The sequence below is a fragment of the Salmo salar genome, chromosome 19 (assembly GCF_965601325.2).
Source record: "Salmo salar chromosome 19, fSalSal1, whole genome shotgun sequence".
NCBI classification, from domain to species: Eukaryota; Metazoa; Chordata; class Actinopteri; order Salmoniformes; family Salmonidae; genus Salmo; species Salmo salar.
In genome coordinates, this window is record NC_138309.1 from 47,506,386 (window position 1) to 47,530,498 (window position 24,113).

General features: G+C 45.1%; 1 protein-coding gene across 1 annotated transcript; it reads right to left on the reverse strand.

Annotated features, from left to right (window-relative positions):
* Nucleotides 1-704: 704 nt before the first annotated feature.
* Nucleotides 705-23,377, reverse strand: LOC106578864 (nuclear prelamin A recognition factor). The gene is made up of 11 exons (XM_014158096.3): nt 22,800-23,377; nt 21,034-21,108; nt 20,622-20,831; nt 16,755-16,887; nt 12,667-12,789; nt 7,809-7,927; nt 7,287-7,416; nt 3,372-3,444; nt 3,067-3,204; nt 1,710-1,867; nt 705-1,531 (listed from the first exon to the last, which is right to left on the reverse strand). The coding sequence occupies exons 1-11, from the start codon at nt 22,914-22,916 to the stop codon at nt 1,287-1,289; spliced, it is 1,521 nt and encodes a 506-aa protein (XP_014013571.2). The 5' UTR covers nt 22,917-23,377; the 3' UTR covers nt 705-1,286.
* Between the last annotated feature and the right edge of the window lie 736 nt (nt 23,378-24,113).

Sequence of the window (24,113 nt, forward strand, 5' to 3'; positions counted from 1 at the left end):
ACTGGTAGGTGGACTGCGAGCTACTGGTAGATGGGCTGTGAGCTACTGGTAGGTGGGCTGTGAGCTACTGGTAGGTGGGCTGTGAGCTACTGGTAGGTGGGCTGTGAGCTACTGGTAGATGGGCTGTGAGCTACTGGTAGATGGGCTGTGAGCTACTGGTAGATGGGCTGTGAGCTACTGGTAGATGGGCTGTGAGCTACTGGTAGATGGGCAGTGAGCTACTGGTAGGTGGGATGTGAGCTACTGGTAGTCCTCGATCGACCTGTTGCAGAGCTTTGCCCTAGACACTGTGGTGCAGGAAAATCCCAGGAGGGCGGCCGTTTCTGAGATACTGGATCCTGCTCCGTACCACGCTCAGTCGCGTAGGTCACTCGTTTTGCCCATTCTAACGTTCAATCGAACAGTAACTGAAATCCTCGATGCCTGTCTGCCTGCTTTATATAGCAAGCCAAGGCCACGTGACTCACTGTCTGTACAAGTGATCCATTTTTGTGAACAGGGTGGTGTACCTAATAAACTGGCCTGTGAGTGGATCTCATATGGACATCATATAGCTAAGATAATTCCAGTGCTTATGCCATGGATGAACATGTGCATTGCAAATGGCAGCCACACTACCAGCATTATTAGTGAGAAGAGCTAGCATTTTCAATCGCTTGATTGATCATTTAGCATGTTGGAGTCACAGGAGACAAAACAACGTGTACATTTCACAGTTGAAACAAGTACAACTGGTTTTATTTGAACCGTTTGGATCACTTCTAAAAATGCTTTTAGTCCTACTTACAGGTTTTACATTCACTACATGTTAACAGGACACAGTTTGTTTGATAGTTTTCCTGCTTCATCCCTTTGGACCAAATACTATTCCTTTTAGGGTTATTGCCGGCAGATACAATTGTTTTCCCATGTCACAAATGTGTCTGTCACATAATGAATTCCCTCTGGAACATAACACAAATATTTACTGTTTCCCGTCCATGGTGAAAGCAGTGGATCAGCCTCCACAGCACTCTAGAGCAGTACATCGTATGGAATAACAGCACCACCTTCTGGTTGATTTAAGGAAGTTCAGAATCAAGTCTCCTGGATATATGGGTATTTTCCAGAGATGATTCTTCAGGCAGGGTGCAAAGGAACACAAACACAACATCCAGGCCCTCTGGCCATCCCCGCCTATACAATGGTACCTATTGAAACCACTGCAGTGGGTCCTTAGAAGACAGAGGGTCAGTGATTGATTGGGCTTTTGAATGTTGAGGTGTGTTTGAGTTTCTGTGTGTGTCTCACCACTGTATGTGTGTCTGTGTCTGGCTGGGGGTCTGCTGTGTGTACTGTGTGTGTAGGAGTGTGTTGGCGTGCGTTGAGTCCTGTCCTTCCAGCCAGTCCTGGTAGAGTATGAGTAGGTCAGGGTTGGTGTCAGGCAGCCTGACTGTTAGACTGCTGTAGGCCTCCTCCATCTGCTGAACCAAGGCCTTGTCCACTCGACCCCCTGTCTCTCCCTCCGCCTGCCCACGACCACTCACACAGCCTGGGGAGAGAGAGGGGGAGAACAGCAGTCAAACAAAGTATAAAATACAAAAACAAAGATCACACTAAATCCCTTTTCTACTTTCTATATCCAGTTCAGTTCAACAGAAACAGGTTGACAGCTGCCTCGTCACATTAACCCAAAACCAACCCAGGACCAGGAAGTAAATGTGACTTACCTCCGGGGCATGACAGCACCTCCACCAGTTGGTAGGGGATGCGTCCTGTCCTCATGCGGTGGACCAGGGTCTGGATGTTCCTGAAGCCATAGACGGATGCAAACTGCAGCAGCACCTCCCCATCCCGCTCCAGACACACCTCCTGGAAGTCACGGTTCCTAGAGGAGGGAGGCAAGGGGGAGAGAGGAAGGGAGGCGGGGGGAGAGAGGGAGGGGGGAGCGGGAAAGGGTTGAGATGGAGGGAGGCAGGGTGGTCGGAGAGAAGGAGATGGGATATTATTTTTTAATTCACTCACTCTTTTACAGCCTGCTTCCTTTAACCTCTTTTCTACCCCTCTCCGCTCTCATCCTTCCTCTCCGGAGTTCAAATACTATTTAGGGTATTTCAATTACTTTCAAAGACATTTCATAATATTACCGTTGTCAACAAACGCGTCGTCACTCCCGTTTAACTACTCTAAATCGCTTTGGCACAGTAGGCATCAAGTCACTTGCCGATAATGTTGCATATAACGCTGCAACGTTTTGAAAGAGCTGTCATTTTCATCTAACACTATCAAAGTTAACTCTATACAGTAGATGCCTTCAATTCCCAATTTATAGGCATGCTCAATTTAGAGATATTTTTTAAACAACGTGATGGATGGATAACTTGAATAACTCATTCCAAATGGATAACTTGAAATAACATGAGGTAGGTAATTAAATAATCAAAAGAAAAACATGTTTATTTATTAGCCTGGTGGTTATAAGTATTTAGGCATATCATGTGAAATTGGCCTTGTGAAATTGTCAAAAGTACAAGAGATATGTTACAGGTCTAGATTATTTATGGATTGATGAAATATCATTTTATCCACTCAAAAGCAATTGCATGTGATGCAGGAATCACTGACTCACTGCAATTTTCTATTACCAAGACACCTGCTGGTAACTCTTAACTGGTAAGGGCAGCTCATGAGGTCTCCTAAATATCTGTTGACTAGGGGTGACTCGTATGACTAAAGAGGCTTAATGCATAGCTGATTTTTTATTTAACCCACAAGAGTAAAATGTCTCTATTCTCAGCGCTTGGGGCCAATGTTCTATTCTGAGACGCTTTGTGGATGCGGGCCCAGACCTATTTTGCTGTTTTAAATAATGTATTTGGAAATACTATCAAATAGTAGGCCATTTATAGGAAAGTATTTGAAACTACTTTCAATAGATGTAATTGATTCAGGCCACATTATCTAAAAAAAACCTAAAAAATACACAGAAAATAAGTATTTAAATACACATGTATTTGAACTCAGGTCAGCGCTCTTCCCTCTCCAACGGTCTCAGTTCAAGGTCTTCCATCTCTCTCCCCTCCTCACCTGAGAGTCTTGTATGTGATCTCGTCTACATCCAGGCCAAACAGTTCCGTAGCAGCGTATTTGAAGACGTGTTCCAGGAAGCCCTCCGATCCTTTGCCCTCATGTCTCACCAATGCTTGGTCCCCTGCCTCACTCAGCCTAACATGAAGACAAAGAGAAGAACATTACACACTCGGAGTAACTGAACCTAACAGACAGAAATACACTCACAGACACACATCACCACCTCACTGAGCAATGAGCCTGACATTGAGCACTGACAAACACTTCCTGGTTAAGAGCCCAGTGAACATTGAAACACTCACACGTGGTCTAGAGGGACAGAGTCCAGGTCTGCTACGGACACCTTCATCTGTTCCATCAAGAGGAACACCTCCCCTGGAACACACACATTCAGTCTCACATTAAAACAACAGACAACTTATACGGAATGCAGTGTTTGATTTTTATCAGACATAAATGGGACCCATCACATCCAAAAAGTTGACTCAAGTTTGCCGAAAAGCCCCTGGAAGCACCTGGATGATCGTCAAGACTCTTGGAAGTATGTTCTATGAACAAATGAGTCAAAAGTATAACGTTTTGGACGACATGGTCCCGTTATGCCTGGCGAACACCAAACACTGCATTCCACAGTAAGAACCTCATACCAACGGTGAAGCATGGTGGTGGCAGTGTGATGTTTTGGGGATGCTTTGCTGCCTCAGGACCTGGCCAACTTGCCTTAATAGAAGGAACCATGAATTCTGCTCTGTATCAGAGAATTCTACAGGAGAATGTCAGGCCATCCGTCTGTGAGCTGAAGCTGAAGTGCAGCTGGGTGATGCAGCAAGACAATGATCCAAAACACACAATTAAGTCTACATGAAAATGGCTAAAAAGCAACAAATGTGAAGGTTTGGAATGGCCTAGTCAAAATCCAGACCTAATCCCAATTGAGATGACAGAACTTGAAACGAGCAGCTCAGGCTTGAAAACCCACAAAAAATATCGCTGAGTTACAGCAGTTCTGCATGGAAGAATGGGCCAAAATTCCCCCACAGCGAGCTGAAAGACTGATCAACAACTACAGAAGGCGTTTGATTGGATTCATTGCAGCTAAAGGTGGTACAACCAGTTATTGAGTGTAAGAGGGCAATTACTTTTTCACACAGGGGCATTGGGTGTTGCATAACTTTGTTTATGAAGAAAGTATGTCATTGTTGTGTTATTTTTTCACTCAGGCTCCCTTTATCTAATATTAGGTTTTGGTTGAAGATCTGATAACATTCAGTATCAAAAATATGCAAAAACAGAGAAAATCAGAGCAGAGCAAATATTTTAGAGCTAGAGAGGATAAATATAGAGGTTGAGAGGATACAGTTGAAGTCGGAAGTTTACATACATCTTAGCCAAATACATTGAAACTCAGTTTTTCACAATTCCTGACATTTAATCCTAGTAAAAATTCCCCGTCTTAGGTCAGTTAGGATCACCACTTTGTTTTAAGAACGTGAGAAGTCAGAATAATAGTAGAGAAAATGATTTATTTCAGCTTTTATTTCTTTCATCACATTCTCAGTGTATCAGAAGTTTACATAAACTCAATTAGTATTTGGTAGCATTGCCTTTAAATTGATTAACTTGGGTCAAACGTTTCAGGTAGCCTTCCACAAGCTTCCCACAATAAGTTGGGTGAATTTTGGCCCATTCCTGACAGAGCTGGTGTAACTGAGTCAGGTTTGTAGGCCTCCTTGCGCACACACACTTTCAGTTCTGCCCACAAATTTTCTATACGATTGAGGTCAGGGCTTTAGGATGGCCACTCCAATACCTTGACTTTGTTGTCACATAAGCCGTTTTGCCACAACTTTGGAAGTATGCTCGGGGTCATTGTCCATTTGGAAGACCTTCAATATATCCACATAATTGTCCTTCCTCATGATGCCATTTATTTTGTGAAGTGCACCAGTCCCTTCTGCAGCAAAGCACCCCCACAACATGATGCTGCCACCCCCGTGCTTTACAGTTGGGATGGTGTTCTTCGGCTTGCAAGTCTCCCCCTTTTTCCTCTAAACATAACGATGGTCATTATGGCCAAACAGTTCTATTTTTGTTTCATCAGACCAGAGGACATTTCTCCAAAAGTACGATCTTTGTCCCCATGGGCAGTTGCAAACTGTAGTCTGGCTTTTTTTATGGCGGTTTTGGAGTAGTGGCTTCTTCCTTGCTGAGCAGCCTTTCAGGTTATGTCGATATAGGACTCGTTTTACTGTGGATATAGATACTTTTGTACCTGTTTCCTCCAGCATCTTCACAAGGTCCTTTGCTGTTGTTCTGGCATTGAAAAGTACGTTCATCTCTAGGAGACAGAATGCGTCTCCTTCCTGAGCGGTATGATAGTTGTGTGGTCCCATGGTGTTTATACTTGCGTACTATTGTTTGTACAGACAAACGTGGTACCTTCAGGCATTTGGAAATTGCTCCCAAGGATGTACCAGACTTGTGGAGGTCTACAATTGTTTTTCTGAGGTCTTGGCTGATTTCTTTTGATTTTCCCATGATGTCAAGCAAAGAGGCACTGAGTTTGAAGGTAGGCCTTGAAATGCATCCACAGGTACACCTCCAATTGACTCAAATTATGTCCATTAGCCTATCAGAAGCTTCTAAAGCCATTACATAATTTTATGGAATTTTCCATGCTGTTTAAAGGCACAGTCAACTTAGTGTATGTAAACTTCTGACCCACTGGAATTGTGATACAGTGAATTATAAGTGAAATAATCTGTCTGTAAACAATTGTTGAAAAAATTACTTGTGTCATGCACAAAGTAGAGGTCCTAATTGACTTGCCAAAACTATAGTTTGTTAACAAGAAATTTGTGGAGTGGTTGAAAATCGAATTTTAATGACAACCTAAGCGAATGTAAACTTCCGACTTCAACTGTATATATAGAGGTAGAGAGGATAGATCTAGATAGATAGAGGTAGAGAGAATAGATCTAGACAGATAGAGGTAGAGAGTATATATATATATATTGAGAGAGAGAGGTAGAGAGGATATATATATATATATATTGAGAGAGAGGTAGAGGATAGACATAGATATACAGAGGTAGAGAGGATAGATATAGATATACAGAGGTAGAGAGGATAGATATACAGAGGTAGAGAGGATAGATATACAGAGGTAGAGAGGATAGATATACAGGGATAGAGAGGATAGATATACAGGGATAGAGAGGATAGATATAAAGGGGTAGAGAGGATAGATATAGATATACAGAGGTAAATCGAATTTTAATGACAACCTAAGCGAATGTAAGCTTCCGACTTCAACTGTATATATAGAGGTCGAGAGTATAGATCTAGATAGATAGAGGTAGAGAGAATAGATCTAGACAGACAAAAGGTAGAGAGGATAGATCTAGATAGATAGAGGTAGAGAGGATAGATCTAGATAGATAGAGGTAGAGAGGATATATCTAGATAGATAGAGGTAGAGAGGATATATCTAGATAGATAGAGGTAGAGAGGATATATCTAGATAGATAGAGGTAGAGAGGATATATCTAGATAGATAGAGGTAGAGAGGATAGATCTAGATAGATATAGGTAGAGAGGATAGATCTAGATATATAGAGGTAGAGAGGATATATATATATTGAGAGAGAGGTAGAGAGGATAGATATAGATATACAGAGGTAGAGAGGATAGATATAGATATACACTACCGGTCAACAGATCTAGAGAGGATAAATAGTGGTAGACAGGATAAATATAGCACTAGAAAGGATGGATATAGAGGTAGAGAGGATAGAAATAAAGGTAGAAAGGATAGATATTTGAAGAGAGGATAAATATAGATCTAGAGAGACTAGATATATCGCTAGATGGGATAAGTATAGTGGTAGAGAGGATATATATATATATATATATATATATATATATATATATATATATATATATATATATATATATATGATAAATATAGAGCTACAGAGGACAGATAGAGCTAGAGAGGATATATATATAGAGCTAGAAAGGATAGATATTGGTAGAGGTAGAGAGGATAAATATAGACCCAGAGAGGAAAGAGAGAGGATTGATAGAGGTAGAGTGGATGGATAGAGAGGTAGAGAGGATGGATAGAGAGGTAGAGAGGATGGACAGAGAGGTAGAGAGGATGGACAGAGGTAGATAGGATGGACAGAGAGGTAGAGAGGATGGAGCAGCAGTACCTGATGTGAGGACACAGTCCACGTCTCTGCTGTCCAGTAGACTGTTGTAGAACTCCTCTCGGACTGCCTCCAGTTTCTTATCGAAGCACGGGGCCACCACCATGTGGTACAGCTTGTCTGGGCTCAGCTTCTACAAGCACACAGAGAAAACACTGTTCACCTGACAGCTTGTCTGGGCTCAGCTTCTACATGCACACAGAGAAAACACTGTTCACCTGACAGCTTGTCTGGGCTCAGCTTCTACAAGCACACAGAGAAAACACTGTTCACCTGTTGTGTGAGGTGATATAACACTGTTATAACATGAGTAGTGTGGGCTCAATCAGTATTCACTTGTTGTGTGAGGTGATATAACACTGTTATAACATGAGTAGTGTGGGCTCAATCAGTATTCACTTGTTGTGTGAGGTGATATAACACTGTTATAACATGAGTAGTGTGGGATCAATCAGTATTCACATGTTATAATGAGTTTCACTGAATCATATTGAATGAGTTGTTATAACACATGAAAGTATTGACCTGTTGTTTGGTGAAGTAGTCTTTAACCAGACAGCCCATGATCTGTTGAGGAGACCTGGCCGTACAGATGTGAGGAGTGACCAGACTACCCAGGACACGCTCAGCGTACCGGATCCACCCTGGGAGAAATAGAAAACATGATAAAGCCTTCTGAAATTCATTTGAGTCCTAAAGCTCATGTTCTTCTAAGGGGTTAATTAAGGTCAGAGGAAAATGTAGAGCAAGACAAAAACAGACAAAATGTGAAACTGAGGATGAGTGCAAGAGTGAGCGAATGAGAGCGCAGGAAAGGAAGAGTGACTCCCTTCCTGCAGGTCCTATCTCCAGGAAAGGGAGCGGCATCAGGCTGACTCTGTCTCCCTCCTTTCTGTCTCTGTGTCTCTCCCTCCTCCATCCATCCATCCATCCATCCATCCATCCATCCATCCATCCATCCATCCATCCATCCATCCATCCATCCATCCATCCATCGCAGCTCTGTCTCTCCATCCCAGTTCTCTCTCCCTCCCAGCTCTCTCTCTCCCTCCCTCACACCCAGCTCTCTCTCTCTCTCTCTCTCCCTCCCAGCTCTCTCTCCCCCCCTCCATCCCTCCCAGCTCTGTCTCTCTCCCTCCCTCCCACCTCTCTCTCCCCTTCCATCCCTCCCACCTCTCTCTCTCTCTCTCTCCCCCTCCCTCCCAGCTCTCTCTCTCCCTCCCTCCCAGCTCTCTCTCTCTCTCCCTCCCTCCCTCCCTCCCAGCTCTCCCTCTCCATCCATCCCAGCTCTCTCTCCCTCCCAGCTCTCTCCCTCCCTCCATCCCTCCCTCCCTCCCAGCTCTCTCTCTCTCCCTCCCTCCCATCTCTCTCTCCCTCCCAGCTCTCTCTCTCTCCCAGCTCTCTCTCCCTCCCAGCTCTCTCTCTCTCCCTCCGTCCCTCCCAGCTCTCTCCCTCCCTCCCAGCTCGCTCTCTCTCTCTCCCTTTCTCTCTCCCTCCCTACCAGCTCTCTCTCTCCCTCCCTCTCTCCCAGCTCTCTCTCTCTCCCTCCATCCCTCCCAGCTATGTCTCTCCCGCCATCCCTCCCAGCTCTCTCTCTCTCTCTCTCTCCCTCACTCACTCCCAGCTCTCTCTCTCCCGCCATCCCTCCCAGCTCTGTCTCTCTCTCTCTCTCTCTCCCTCCCTCTCTCCCAGCTCTCTCTCTCCCGCCATCCCTCCCAGCTCTCTCTCCCTCCCTCCCTCCCTCCCTCCCAGCTCTCTCTCTCGCCATCCCTCCCAGCTCTCTCTCTCTCTCTCTCCCTCCCTCCCTCCCAGCTCTCTCTCCCTCCCTCCCTCCCAGCTATCTTTCTCTCCCTCCCTCCCAGCTTTCTCTCTCTCCCTCCATCCCTCCCAGCTCTCTCTCCCTCCATCCCTCCCAGCTCTCTCTCTCTCCTTCCCTCCAAGCTCTCTCTCTCTCCTTCCCTCCCAGCTCTCTCTCTCCCTCCCTCCCAGCTCTCTCTCTCCTTCTCTCCCAGCTCTCTTCTCTCCCTCCCTCCCTCCCTCCCAGCTCTCTTCTCTCCCTCCCTCCCTCCCTCCCTCCCAGCTCTCTCTCTCCCGCCATCCCTCCCAGCTCTGTCTCTCTCTCTCTCCCTCCCTCCCAGCTCTCTCTCCCTCCCTCCCTCCCTCCCAGCTTTCTCTCTCTCCCTCCATCCCTCCCAGCTCTCTCTCCCTCCATCCCTCCCAGCTCTCTCTCTCCTTCCCTCCCAGCTCTCTCCCCCTCCCTCCCTCCCTCCCTCCCTCCCAGCTCTCTCTCTCCCGCCATCCCTCCCAGCTCTCTCTCTCTCTCCCTCCCTCCCTCCCTCCCAGCTATCTTTCTCTCCCTCCCTCCCAGCTTTCTCTCTCTCCTTCCCTCCCAGCTCTCTCTCTCCCTCCCTCCCAGCTCTCTCTCTCCTTCTCTCCCAGCTCTCTTCTCTCCCTCCCTCCCTCCCTCCCAGCTCTCTTCTCTCCCTCCCTCCCTCCCTCCCTCCCAGCTCCCTCCCTCCCTCCCAGCTCTCTCTCTCCCGCCATCCCTCCCAGCTCTGTCTCTCTCTCTCTCCCTCCCTCCCAGCTCTCTCTCCCTCCCTCCCTCCCTCCCAGCTATCTTTCTCTCCCTCCCTCCCAGCTTTCTCTCTCTCCCTCCATCCCTCCCAGCTCTCTCTCTCTCCCTCCCTCCCAGCTCTGTCTCTCCCTCCCAGATCTCTCTCTCTCCCTCCCTCCCAGGTCTGTCTCTCTCCCTCCATCCCTCCCTCCCTCCCTCCCAGCTCTGCCTCTCTCTCTCCCTCCCTCCCAGCTCTCTCTCTCTCTCCCTCCCTCCCAGCTCTCTCTCTCCCTCCCTCCCTCCCTCCCTCCCAGCTCTCTCTCTCCCAGCTCTCTCTCTCCCTTCATCCCTCCCTATCTCTCCCTACCTCCCAGCTCTGTCTCTCTCCCTCCATCCCTCCCAGCTCTGTCTCTCTCCGTCCATCCCAGCACTGTCTCTCTCCCTCCCTCCCAGCTCTCTCCCTCCATCCCTCCCTGCATCCCTCCCTCCATCTCTCCCAGCTCTGTCTCTCTCTCTCCCTCCCAGTTATCTCTCTCAGCTCTTTCTCTCTCTCTCTCTCTCTCCGTCCCTCCCAGCTCTCTCTCCCTCTTTCCCCAATCTCTCTCGCACCCTCCCTCACAGCCCAATCTCTTTCTCCCTTCCTCCGTCTCGCTCCCTCCCTCCCAGCCCAGTCTCTCTCGCTCGCTCGCTCCCTCCCTCCATCCCTCCCAGCTCTCTCTCTCCCCAATCTCTCTCTCGCACCCTCCCTCACAGCCCAATCTCTCTCCCTCCCTCCCTCCCTCCCGGCCCAATCTCTCTTTCTTGCTTCTTCCCAGCCAATCGCTCTCTCTCTTTCTCGCTCCCTCCCAGCCCAATCTCTCTCTCTCTCCCCCTCCCTCCCTCACAACCCAATCTCTCTTGCTCCCTCCCTCCCAGCCCAGTCTCTCTCTCTCTCCCTCTCAGCCCAATCGCTCACTCTCGCTCCCTTCCAGCCCAATCTCTCTCGCTCCCTCCCTCCCAGCCCAGTCTCCCTCCCTCCCTCCCATTCCCTCCCTCCCAGCCCAATCACTCTCATTCCCTCCCTCCCAGCCCAATCTCTCCCTCCCTCCCTCCCTCCCAGCCCAATCTCCCGCTCCCTCCCTCCTAGCTCAGTCTCTCCTTCCCTTCTGTCTCTCTTTCTGTAGCTCTCTCTCTCTCCCTCCCGTCTCGGTCTCTCTCCCTCCCGTCTCGGTCTCTCTCCCTCCCGTCTCGGCCTATATTAAATCTCCCATTCCTCAACAACACAAAAAAAAAATTAAAACTGTTGCGCAGCAACTCACTGCCTTCCTGAAGACAAATAATGTATATGAAACGCTTCAGTCTGGTTTTAGACGCCATCATAGCACCGAGACTGCAATGATAAATTACATTTTAATGGCGTCAGACCAAGGCTCTGTCCTCATGCTCCTAGACCTTAGTGCCGCTTTTGACACCATCAATCACCACATTCTTTTGGAGAGATTGGAATCCCTAATTGGTCTACACAGACAAGTTCTTTCCTGGTTTAGATCTTATCTGTCGGAAAAATATCAGTTTGTCTCCTGTGGATAGCTTACTAGTGCTCTTCCATGCCGTCCCTAGGAGTGGGTTGAGTCACTGACGTGATCTTCCTGTCCGTATTTGCGCCCCCTCGGGTTTGTGCGGTGGAGGAGATCTTCGTGGACTATACACAGCCTTGTCTCAGCCTAGTAAGTTGGTGGTCTGTTGATATCCCTCTAGTGGTGTGGAGGCTGTGCTTTGGCAAAGTGGGTGGGGTTAAATCCTGACTGGTTGGCCCTGTTCGGGCGCATCGTCGGACGGGGCCACAGTGTCGTCGTCTCCCCCCAACACCTGTCTCAGTCTTCAGTATCTATGTGTCAGGGGGCTAGGGTCAGTCTGTAATATCTGGTGTAATTCTCCCGTCTTATCTGGTGTCCTGTGTGAATTGAAGAATGCTTCCTCTAATTCTCTACTTCAGGAGGACCTGAGCCCTAGGACCATGCCTCAGGACTACCTGGCCTGATGACTCCTGGCTGTCCCCAACTCACCTGGTTATGCTGCTGCTCCAGTTTCAACTGTTCTGCCTGCGGCTATGAAACCCTGACCTGTTCACCGGACGTGCTACCTTGTCCCGGACCTGCTGTTTTCGACTCTCTCTCTACCGCACCTGCTGTCTCGACCTCTGAATGCTCAGCTATGAAAAGCCAACTGACATTTACTCCTAAGGTGCTGACCTGTTGCACCCTCTACAACAAGTGTGATGATGATGATTATTATGATGATGATTATTATTATTTGACCCAGCTGGTCATCTATGAACATTTGAACATCTTGTCCATGTTCTGTTATAATCTCCACCCGGCACAGCCAAAAGAGGACTGAACAAACTCTCAGAGCCTGGTTCCTCTCTAGGTTCCTGCCTTTCTATGGAGTTTCTCCTAGCCACCGTGCTTCTACATTTGCATTGCTTGCTGTTTGGGGTTTTAGGCTGCGTTTCTGTACAGCACTTTGACATCTGCTGATTTGATTAATACCCTGTAGCTTAAAGCTGCAATATGTCACTTTTTGGGTGACCTTATAATTTTCACATAGAAATGTGAGTTATAGACCTGTCATTCTCATTGAAAGCAAGTCTAAGAAGCGATAGATCTGTTCTTAGCGCACTATTACTATGCTTCCTGTTATTAAGTTTCATTTTTGCCTTTCGGTTTTGTACACCGGCTACAAACGGCTGAATACACTATATTTTTTGTTATGGAAATTATATTTCACAGCGGTTTAGATGGTACAATGACTCCCTACACTGTAAATATGTAAAGGTGTAAATATTACCTGGACAGGAGGAGGTGAACATGGGTAGGGCCTGGTTATCATGGTACCTCTGGACAAATTCTCTCTGGCTCTCCAGAATACTGAAGCCTGCAGCTAGAGTGGTATCAAACACATACTGCACTCCTACAGAGGGAAGCAGGGTGGGAGAGGGGGGCGAGGGAGGGGAAGACAATGATTAATCTGGTAGATGCCTATGAATGTACCACACACATATATTTCACACACACACGCTGTGTTGTACTAAGTCACACGCTGCATTGTACTAAGTCAGACGCACCCAGAATCTCTCACTTACCACACACACACACACACACACACACACACACACACACACACACACACACACACACACACACACACACACACACGTTTTACTATACTTGTGAGGATTTTTGGGGACCAACAATTGATACTCATTCAAAATGCTATTTTCCCTAACCCCTAATGTCTAGTCCTAAAATGGGGGCCTTGGTAATCATGCCTAACTTGCGCTAGTGGGAATTTATCGCCCTCCCTCTGCCTCAACATGTGCTCTTAGTCGATTATCTGACATCCTTTCAAACTACGCTAAATCTGAATTCTGAATGATAATTCTAAATCTGAATTCTGGGTGATCTAAATCTGAATTGGTTGATGCCAGCATATGGTAGATAGGCTGACAGATTTTGCTCAATGCAGATATCTAAATCAACCAACCCGTCCCAACTTTAAAAACACCCTGAAAAATACCCGTAGCTTAAAGATGTTTTAAATATTATTTTGACAAACGACCCTCATGAGTATACGGCAAATGGAATTTTTGCTAATGAGTTCAGTGACCACTGTCCCGTTTCCTGCATAAGAGATGCAAAGCTACCTAAATCTCGCCCTCGCATTATTACAAAGAGAAATTACAGGAATTTGAATGAGCAACAATTTCTGTCTGAGAATGGGGGGGGTGTCAGATATCTGACTCGGATCAGGCCCTAAATTGTTTAACTTCCTTTGGCAACTCTATTGCAGATAAGCACGCACCGTTCAAGAAACTAAAAGATAGAGATACTTCCTGGTTCACACATGAAACTGCTAGAGAAACTTCAGAAGAAACATTAAGCTTGGGCTCAGAATGACTGATTCTACATTTGACTGGCAGTCCTTCAGATGCTTGAGACATATTGAGGTCTATCCCTGGTTAGTAAAGCAACAACTTCTTCAACTGTGCATCTGAGAACGGTGGGAATCCAGCTGCCTTCTAGAAGGTATTCAAATCTCTGAAACAAACTCCACGCCCTCATTACCCCAGCAGGTTATGACAGACTCTGGTCCCATAACAGATAAGATGAACATTTGTGGTGCATTTAATAACCACTCTACCTCTTCGGGCCACCTATTTGATGAAATATATTTTGAAAACTCTGATTCCAGTAGAGGGAGTCCTTTACTCACTTGGAGCTAGGTTGCAGAGAACGATACATTCCCAGATACACATTGCTCATTTGATGTCTATGATGTACTAAGTGCCTTATTGAAGATGGATGTAAAACAATCGACTGGGGGCTGACTCACATGATCCCTTTCTGCTGTAGCTTTCTCCCCCAGTTATCATTAACACATCACACACACACACACACACACACACACACACACACACACACACACACACACACACACACACACACACACACACACACAACCAGTCAAAAGTTGGCACACCTACTCATTCCAGGGTTTTTCTTTATTTTTACTCTTTTCTACATTGTAGAATGATAGTGAAGACATCAAAACTATGAAATAACACATATGGAATAATGTAGTAACCAAAAAAGTGTTAAACAAATCAAAATATATTCAATATTTGAGATTCTTCAAAGTAGCCACCCTTTGAACACTCTTGGCATTCTCTCAACCAGCTTCATTAGGTAATGGTTTTGTTGTTGTTTTTATTTAAGTCAGTTAAGAACAAATTCTTATTTACAATGACGGCCTACACCAGCCAAACACGGATGACGCTGGGCCAACTGGGACTCCCAATCACGGCCGGTTGTGATACAGCATGGATTCGAACCAGGGTGTCTGTAGTGACGCCTCTAGCACTGAGATGCAGTGCCTTAGACCGCTGCGCCACTCTGGAGCCACCTGGAATGCATTTAATTTAACAGGTGTGCCTTGTTAAAAGTTAATTTGTGGAATTTCTTTCCTTCTTAACGCATTTGAGCCAATCAGTTGTGTTGTAACAAGGTAGGATTGCTATACAGAAGATAGCCCTATTTGGTAAAAGACCAAGTCCATATTATGGCAAGAACAGCTCAAATAAGCAAAGTGAAACGATAGTCCATCATTACTTTAAGACATGAAGGTCATTCAATCAGGAACATTTCAAAGTTTCTTCAAGTGCAGTAGCAAAAACCATCAAGCGCGATGATGAAACTGGCTCTCATGAGGACCGCCACAGGAAAGGAAGACCCAGAGTTCCCTCTGCTGCAGAGGATAAGTTGCATCCCAAATAAATGCTTCACAGATTTCAAGTAACAGACATATCTCACCATCAACTGTTCAGAGGAGACTGTGTGAATCAGGCCTTCATGGTGAAATTGCTGCAAAGAAACCACTACTAAAGGACACCAATAATAAGAGGAGACTTGCTTGGGTCAAGAAACACGAGCAACGGACATTAGACCGGTGGAAATCTCTCCTTTGGTTTGCAATTTTTGGTTCTAACTGCCATGTCTTTGTGAGTCGTAGAGTAGGTGAACGGATGATCTCTGCATGTGTGGCTACCACCGTGAAGCATAGAGGAGGAGGTGGTGTGATGGTGCTTTGCTGGTGACACTGTCTGATTTATCTAGAATTAAAAAGGCACACTTAACCAGCATGGCTAACACAGCATTCTGCAGCGATATGCCATCCAAGAAGGAGAGTAATGGAGTGCTGCATCAGATGACCTGGCCTCCACAATCACCTGACCTCAACCCAATTGAGATGGTTTGGGATGAGTTGAAGGAAAAGCAGCCAACAAGTGCTCAGCATATGGGGAAGTCCTTCAAGACTGTTGGAAAAGCATTCTAGGTGAATCTGGTTGAGAGAATGCCAAGAGTGTGAAAAGCTGTCATCAAGGCAAAGGGTGGCTACTTTGAAGAATCTAAAATATATTTTGATTTGTTTTTTTGGTTACTACATGATTCCATATGTGTTATTTCATAGTTTTGATGTCTTCACTATTATTCTACAATGTAAAAAATAGTACAAATAAAGAAAAACCCTTGACACTTCCGTAACTGTTTTCAACTGGTACCGCGGGACATTTAGACGAGTCTTGTGACTCGTCTGAAGGTTCGGACGCTACAGACGATTTGATGAGAAGACCGATTTTCAGGATGTCTCATGTTCTGACAATCACCGCTCGAGCGCAGTCATCTTTCACCGCGGAAGTGAGAAATAGGTGGATGCAGTGGATTGAGACGCATCAAATGCAAAAAATACATATCTGTAGCTTAAACTGACAGACTTTTGGAGACTTTTGTATTATGCCAATTGGATTTCCACGGGGGGCGCGGACATCAATCTTAGGGTTAAGGCCACCTTGAAGTTAGACTTGCTGTTTTCCATTGGCCAGTTAAGAGCAGGTATAAGGGAGGGGATGTGTGAGAGTTGTGTTTGTTTTGATGAATCATGTTGTATTCATTGTATTGGTATTATCTTACATGATGTGTATTAAATTGTGTATGTTCATGTTCACAAGGCTCCCTTGTAAATGACACGCTGGTGATCCACCCTGTATAAATAAAAGTTAAATACAAAAAATAAAAACCCCTAAACCGAACCCCTAACCCTAAAATTGCCGTTTTCCTTGTGAGGACTGGAAACATGTCCTCAACTGTCAGCTTTCTCCTTGGTTTACTATTCTGATGAGGACTTCTGGTCAGAATTATAGTAAAACGGACACACACACACACACACACACACACACACACACACACACACACACACACACACACACACACACACACACACACACACACACACACACACACACAAACACAACTACAGGGTTTGTCTCTGGAAATGCCAGTGGAAATCTAGCACAGAGACATAGATACACACTCCCTTACCGAGGCTCTTGAGGAAGCCACAGAGTTTGCGTGTGGCCTCAGGAATGTCCAGACCGAACTTGACAGCGAAGAAAGGCAGAGACTGAGAACACACTGACACCACCAGGACCTGGTGTTTGGACACGTCACACTTCTGTAATAGTACATAGAGAGAGAGAGAGACACGTCACACTTCTGTAATAGTACATAGAGGGAGAGAGAGACACGTCACACTTCTGTAATAGTACATAGAGAGAGAGAGAGATATGTCACACTTCTGTAATAGTACATAGAGAGAGAGAGAGAGAGACACACGTCACACTTCTGTAATAGTACATAGAGAGAGAGAGAGACACGTCACACTTCTGTAATAGTACATAGAGGGAGAGAGAGACACGTCACACTTCTGTAATAGTACATAGAGGGAGAGAGAGACACGTCACACTTCTGTAATAGTACATAGAGAGAGAGAGAGAGAGACACACGTCACACTTCTGTAATAGTACATAGAGAGAGAGAGAGACACGTCACACTTCTGTAATAGTACATAGAGGGAGAGAGAGACACGTCACACTTCTGTAATAGTACATAGAGGGAGAGAGAGACACGTCACACTTCTGTAATAGTACATAGAGAGAGAGAGAGACACGTCACACTTCTGTAATAGTACATAGAGGGAGAGAGAGACACGTCACACTTCTGTAATAGTACATAGAGAGAGAGAGAGAGAGAACACGTCACACTTCTGTAATAGTACATAGAGAGAGAGAGAGACACGTCACACTTCTGTAATAGTACATAGAGGGAGAGAGAGACACGTCACACTTCTGTAATAGTACATAGAGAGAGAGAGAGACACGTCACACTTCTGTAATAGTACATAGAGGGAGAGAGAGACACGTCACACTTCTGTAATAGTACATAGAGAGAGAGAGAGACACGTCACACTTCTGTAATAGTACATAGAGAGAGAGAGAGACACGTCACACTTCTGTAATAGTACATAGAGGAGAGAGAGATATGTCACACTTCTGTAATAGTACATAGAGAGAGAGAGAGATATGTCACACTTCTGTAACAGTACATAGAGGGAGAAAGAGACACGTCACACTTCTGTAATAGTACATAGAGGGAGAGAGAGATATGTCACACTTCTGTAATAGTACATAGAGGGAGAGAGAGACACGCCACACTTCTGTAATAGTACATAGAGGGAGAGAGAGACACATCACACTTCTGTAATAGTACATAGAGAGAGAGAGAGACACGTCACACTTCTGTAATAGTACATAGAGGGAGAGAGAGACACGTCACACTTCTGTAATAGTACATAGAGGGAGAGAGAGACACGTCACACTTCTGTAATAGTTCATAGAGGGAGAGAGAGACACGTCACACTTCTGTAATAGTACATAGAGGGAGAGAGAGACACGTCACACTTCTGTAATAGTACATAGAGAGAGAGAGAGATATGTCACACTTCTGTAATAGTACATAGAGGGAGAGAGAGACACGTCACACTTCTGTAATAGTACATAGAGGGAGAGAGAGACACGTCACACTTCTGTAATAGTACATGAGAGAGAGAGAGAGAGAGACACGTCACACTTCTGTAATAGTACATAGAGAGAGAGAGACACGTCACACTTCTGTAATAGTACATAGAGAGAGAGAGAGAGATATGTCACACTTCTGTAATAGTACATAGAGGGAGAGAGAGACACGTCACACTTCTGTAATAGTACATAGAGGGAGAGAGAGATATGTCACACTTCTGTAATAGTACATAGAGGGAGAGAGACACGTCACACTTCTGTAATAGTACATAGAGAGAGAGAGAGACACGTCACACTTCTGTAATAGTACATAGAGGGAGAGAGAGATATGTCACACTTCTGTAATAGTACATAGAGAGAGAGAGAGACACGTCACACTTCTGTAATAGTACATAGAGGGAGAGAGAGATATGTCACACTTCTGTAATAGTACATAGAGGGAGAGAGAGATATGTCACACTTCGTCCAGGAAGAGAGAGACCAATTCATTAGGGACCATCTCAGCAACACATTTAGTAAAAAAGAAGAGGGGAACAAAGTAGTTCTTATTGCATAAGTCCAGATAGTTCAAAATTCAAAAGGCACTCACACATCTGAGCAATCTTTTTTGCAGGTGCATGGCAACAGTTGAACAAGATGAAGGAAAAAGGAAACCGCACACTGCTCTTGATAGTATCACTGATATTTAATAAGCTTACGTATCGGCCTCACGGCCTTCGTCAGAGCTTTTGTGAATTAAAAAAAAATGTGTACCCTTATGTAGACCTCGCCCCAACCACATCCGTTCCACACATGGAAAGGGGTTGGAGGCGAAGGAAAAATAAATAAGTGCTCCCAAATATAACAATATGCATTTCATAAATATTACAAAAGTGTATAAATAAGACGTATTAAACACGTCTGTAAAACCACAATGAGGACATAGCAAGTTTTCATTAATCATTGGGTACATCGTATGAAAAACATCAGAGTAATCTTAAATAGGAACATAATTCATGTTCAAATTCACAACATAACATACATAGGCATTTCATCATTAAGTCCTTTAGGAAATAATGTCTGGCGGGTGAAAATCCAAAAACATTCTCTTTTGCTCAGAGTATTATTAATATCACCTCCCCTATGCAGGCCGATACGTAAAGCTCTGACGAAGGCCGTGAGGCCGATACGTAGAGCTCTGACGAAGGCCGTGAGACCGATACGTAAAGCTCTGACGAAGGCCGATACGTAAAGCTCTGACGAAGGCCGATACGTAAAGCTCTGACGAAGGCCGTGAGGCCGATACGTAAAGCTCTGACGAAGGCCGTGAGGCCGATACGTAAAGCTCTGACGAAGGCCGTGAGGCCGATACGTAAAGCTCTGACGAAGGCCGTGAGGCCGATACGTAAAGCTCTGACGAAGGCCGTGAGGCCGATACGTAAAGCTCTGACGAAGGCCGTGAGGCCGATACGTAAAGCTCTGACGAAGGCCGTGAGGCCGATACGTAAAGGTCTGACAAAGGCCGTGAGGTCGATACGTAAAGCTCTGACGAAGACCGTGAGGCCGATACGTAAAGCTCTGACGAAGGCCATGAGGCCGATACGTAAAGCTCTGACGAAGGCCGTGAGGCCAATAGGTAAAGCTCTGATGAAGGCCGTGAGGCCGATACGTAAAGCTCTGACGAAGGCCGTGAGGCCGATACGTAGAGCTCTGACGAAGGCCGTGAGGCCGATACGTAAAGCTCTGACGAAAAAGTGAGGCCGATACGTAAAGCTCTGACAAAGCCGGTGAGGCCGATACGTAAAGCTATGACGAAGGCCGTGAGGCCGATACGTAAAGCTCTGACGAAGGCCGTGAGGCCGATACGTAAAGCTCTGACAAAGGCCGTGAGGTCGATACGTAAAGCTCTGACGAAGACCGTGAGGCCGATACGTAAAGCTCTGACGAAGGCCATGAGGCCGATACGTAAAGCTCTGACGAAGGCCGTGAGGCCAATAGGTAAAGCTCTGACGAAGGCCGTGAGGCCAATAGGTAAAGCTCTGACGAAGGCAGTGAGGCCAATAGGTAAAGCTCTGACGAAGGCCGTGAGGCCAATAGGTAAAGCTCTGACGAAGACCGTGAGGCCAATAGGTAAAGCTCTGACGAAGGCCGTGAGGCCAATAGGTAAAGCTCTGACGAAGGCCGGGAGGCCGATACGTAAGCTTATTAAAGATCAGTGATACTATTAAGAGCAGTGTGCGGGTTCCTACTTCCTTCATAAGTCCAGGTAGTCCCTCCCTGTTTCCGCAAGTTTTCTTCCACTTGGTGCCTATTGAATATGACCCAGGTAGCCTGGTCAGTGGTTCAGTAGTACCTTGTTTTGGCCCAGGACCCGGGCCACCTCCTCCAGGTTCTGTTGAGAGATCTTAAGGCTCTCCTCCTCTGACACACAGCCCTCACAGGACAGACAGGCACTCAGCAACACCTGCTGCTGGAGGGGAGGCGGGGAGGCAGGGACCTCTCCGTTGGCTACATCTTCCTCCAGAAGGGAGCTAACGCCATCACCACTCTGCTTCTTGTTGCACTGGAAATGATCAATCAATACATCAATCAAGGTTAGAATTGGGCACAATATAAAATGTTTGACTGTCATATGCTAGAAGTAATACACTCAAACAACTGGGATAGGCACTCAGCAACACCAGATATGATTGGAATGACAATCTCTGTGGCAGAGAGCCACTTCCGCACTGCACAGTGAAACCACAAACATTACATGGGCTTACCTGTTTAGTGCAATTTTCACACTTCTCCTTGCGTCTTCCCATGTTCACTTCTGCCATTTTTATCATATGATATGGCTGTTGGATTTCACACAAACACAAGAGCAAGGTCAGTGAGCCATCCAACTCAACAGTAGACCTAACTCTGTATTATCCATCCAACTCAACAGTAGACCTAACTCTGTATTATCCATCCAACTCAACAGTAGACCTAACTCTGCATTATCCATCCAACTCAACAGTAGACCTAACTCTGCATTATCCATCCAATTCAACAGTAGACCTAACTCTGCATTATCCATCCAACTCAACAGTAGACCTAACTCTGCATTATCCATCCAACTCAACAGTAGACCTAACTCTGCATTATCCATCCAACTCAACAGTAGACCTAACTCTGCATTATCCATCCAACTCAACAGTAGACCTAACTCTGTATTATCCATCCAACTCAACAGTAGACCTAACTCTGCATTATCCATCCAACTCAACAGTAGACCTAACTCTGCATTATCCATCCAACTCAACAGTAGACCTAACTCTGCATTATCCATCCAACTCAACAGTAGACCTAACTCTGCATTATCCATCCAATTCAACAGTAGACCTAACTCTGCATTATCCATCCAACTCAACAGTAGACCTAACTCTGCATTATCCATCCAACTCAACAGTAGACCTAACTCTGCATTATCCATCCAACTCAACAGTAGACCTAACTCTGCATTATCCATCCAATTCAACAGTAGACCTAACTCTGCATTATCCATCCAAGTCAACAGTAGATCTAACTCCGCATTATCCATCCAACTCATCAGTAGACCTTGAATCTTCACAACATTTCTACACATTCTCCTTGGACAACTGCCCACTACTAAGATCAAAACTAAATTGCTAGTATTTGTTTTTGTGTGTGTGTGTGACTCAACTCCACCCAACTTCTACATTGTTAACCCTGTCCTAACCAATCATGATCATTCTTCTAATCTCAACAGAAGCATATTATAATGATTTTAAACTGCCTATGGCGACAAAACAGTGTCCTGTCATCACAAAATAGCACACATAATTGCACCAAATGTGTGAATAGGCAGGCGACAAAGCCTTATTTTTATATATGCTATTACATAGGTACATTATGATAACTATGTTGATGAAGACCCAAAGCATCTGTGCTCTTGGTAGTCTACTAAAACAACAACAACAACAACAAATGAGTAGCTCGCGACATGTTTCATTTATTTATAAAGTATCTCTCGTGCTAGAAAAGAATGGAGAACCATGAGCTACTGTATTCAATATTGGCTTACATACCATACAGTAACTAAAGACAAATAACATACCGCTATATAATAATAATCTACTATCATAATTGTCTGATATATTATGTAATAAATGGTAAATAACGGTTGAAGCATCTGTGAGTACATATAGGCCTATTATCAGGAACAAATTTAAACAGCAATTGTGGTGGAAATTGCTATTTATATCCTGGTAATATGGTTAAAGGATCTATTATTATGCTTTCTGGTAAGTTTTAAATCCCTAACTAAACAGTAATTGGAGGCAGGAGAAAAATATTCCTTTCTTATCATCAAATGTGCAATTTCTAGCTTGCCTAAAAGACAACCTTGTTCTCCAGAAGCCGAGCGTATATGAAGGCGACACAAGCTACATCTATGACGTCTGTACCAGGGTCCACCGTCAGCCACGTATTAGTAAAATTGTATATTTCAATAAATACGCGAATATTATATCAGTGCACTCACCGGTTGGACGTTTTCTACTGTTCTGCCTTTAAACAAAATAGTTGAAAAACATTTCAAGAAGAAGGGGGAGTTAGAGCAGGGGTAATATGCAGTGTTCGAGATAGCAGGTGATCTCATACAGCTTGCTCAGCAATATCTGGAGCGATTACGATACAGCTGAAAGGCAACAACGGTCAACATACGACTCGGCCACGGTTTCGGTCACAAGACCAGCTAATGTTGAAATGAGTCGGGGGTTCCAGACAAGTTTTCACGACGACTTGACTTCAGAATACGTGACTCCATTGTGTTCACCGGTCATTGAAGAGCGCATGCGTAAAATCTTTTCGGTACACCAGAAGTACATTTGTTTCCAATGGAACGCTGCGTTTGCCTTGCAGCATTGCGTTGCAGAAGCAGTTGTAGCGTGTTCTGTGTGTTGCACGTTGGATTTCCAACGTGTGCATCAAATTGTATGCGTAGACTTGACATAAATAGTATATGATCAAATAAACAGAAAATAAAAGAGACGGTGCGTCTTTTCTTCTATGTTTTTGAGTGATTTTTTAAAATATCAGAGACACAAGGTGTTAGATATACTGGGCGGATTCTATTATGTTACGGTGCAACGGTCTATGGCGCGTGACTGAACCGTCAAAAGCGGCGAGGGAGAAGCGCCACAGTTATAAACCCATAGGCGCAATATTGCGAGACTTCCGGGAACGCTTGTGAAACAATCCAAACAGACCATACTTGGTTTTTAGCTTTTGACAAATCAATGAGAGAAAAAATATTCCTTAGTTAATTTTCTCAAAATCTAAAGGCACGACCTAGATTCAAACCAATGTCTTAAATAGTTGAACATGTTATTACTCGAGTCTCGTGAAAGTGATACACGTTTTCATTTTTTGTCTAAAACAACATTTTATGAAAGAGTGCCTTTGAGTTGGAAGACCTGCACATGCGCACTTTGGCTTGAGACGACTGTTAAACGTGTAGATGACCTACGCAAGAGTTGTTTGCCAACGTCCCCTACAAGTGTGTTTGGAGAAGCAGTTTTAGCCTATCTTCATACTGGATTGTCTTGTCTGCACGTCTCAAATGGATCAGTAATCTGCCCTGCTCAGTCATGTTGTCAACACGACAGCATGGTGCACTGTTCGGGGAGATACGTCTCTTTTCCATAAAATATGTTAGAATTTTCAAACTAGTTTCACTGGGAAGGCAGTCAAAGCGTTTTTTTATCAAACACAATACATTTTTTCACCTGAAAACACATAATCCTACTCATTACTCCACGTGCTTAATTACTGTACATTTTGTTATGGGTTTATT

Coding starts and splice junctions, on each gene's coding strand:
- LOC106578864 (XM_014158096.3), bottom strand. CDS start 22,916: ATGAGATCACCTGCTATCTCGAACACTGCATATTACCCCTGCTCTAAC. Junction 12,790..16,754: donor TGGCTTCCTCAAGAGCCTCG/GTAAGGGAGTGT, acceptor TTCCCTCTGTAG/GAGTGCAGTATGTGTTTGAT. Junction 1,532..1,709: donor GGTGCTGTCATGCCCCGGAG/GTAAGTCACATT, acceptor CTCTCTCCCCAG/GCTGTGTGAGTGGTCGTGGG.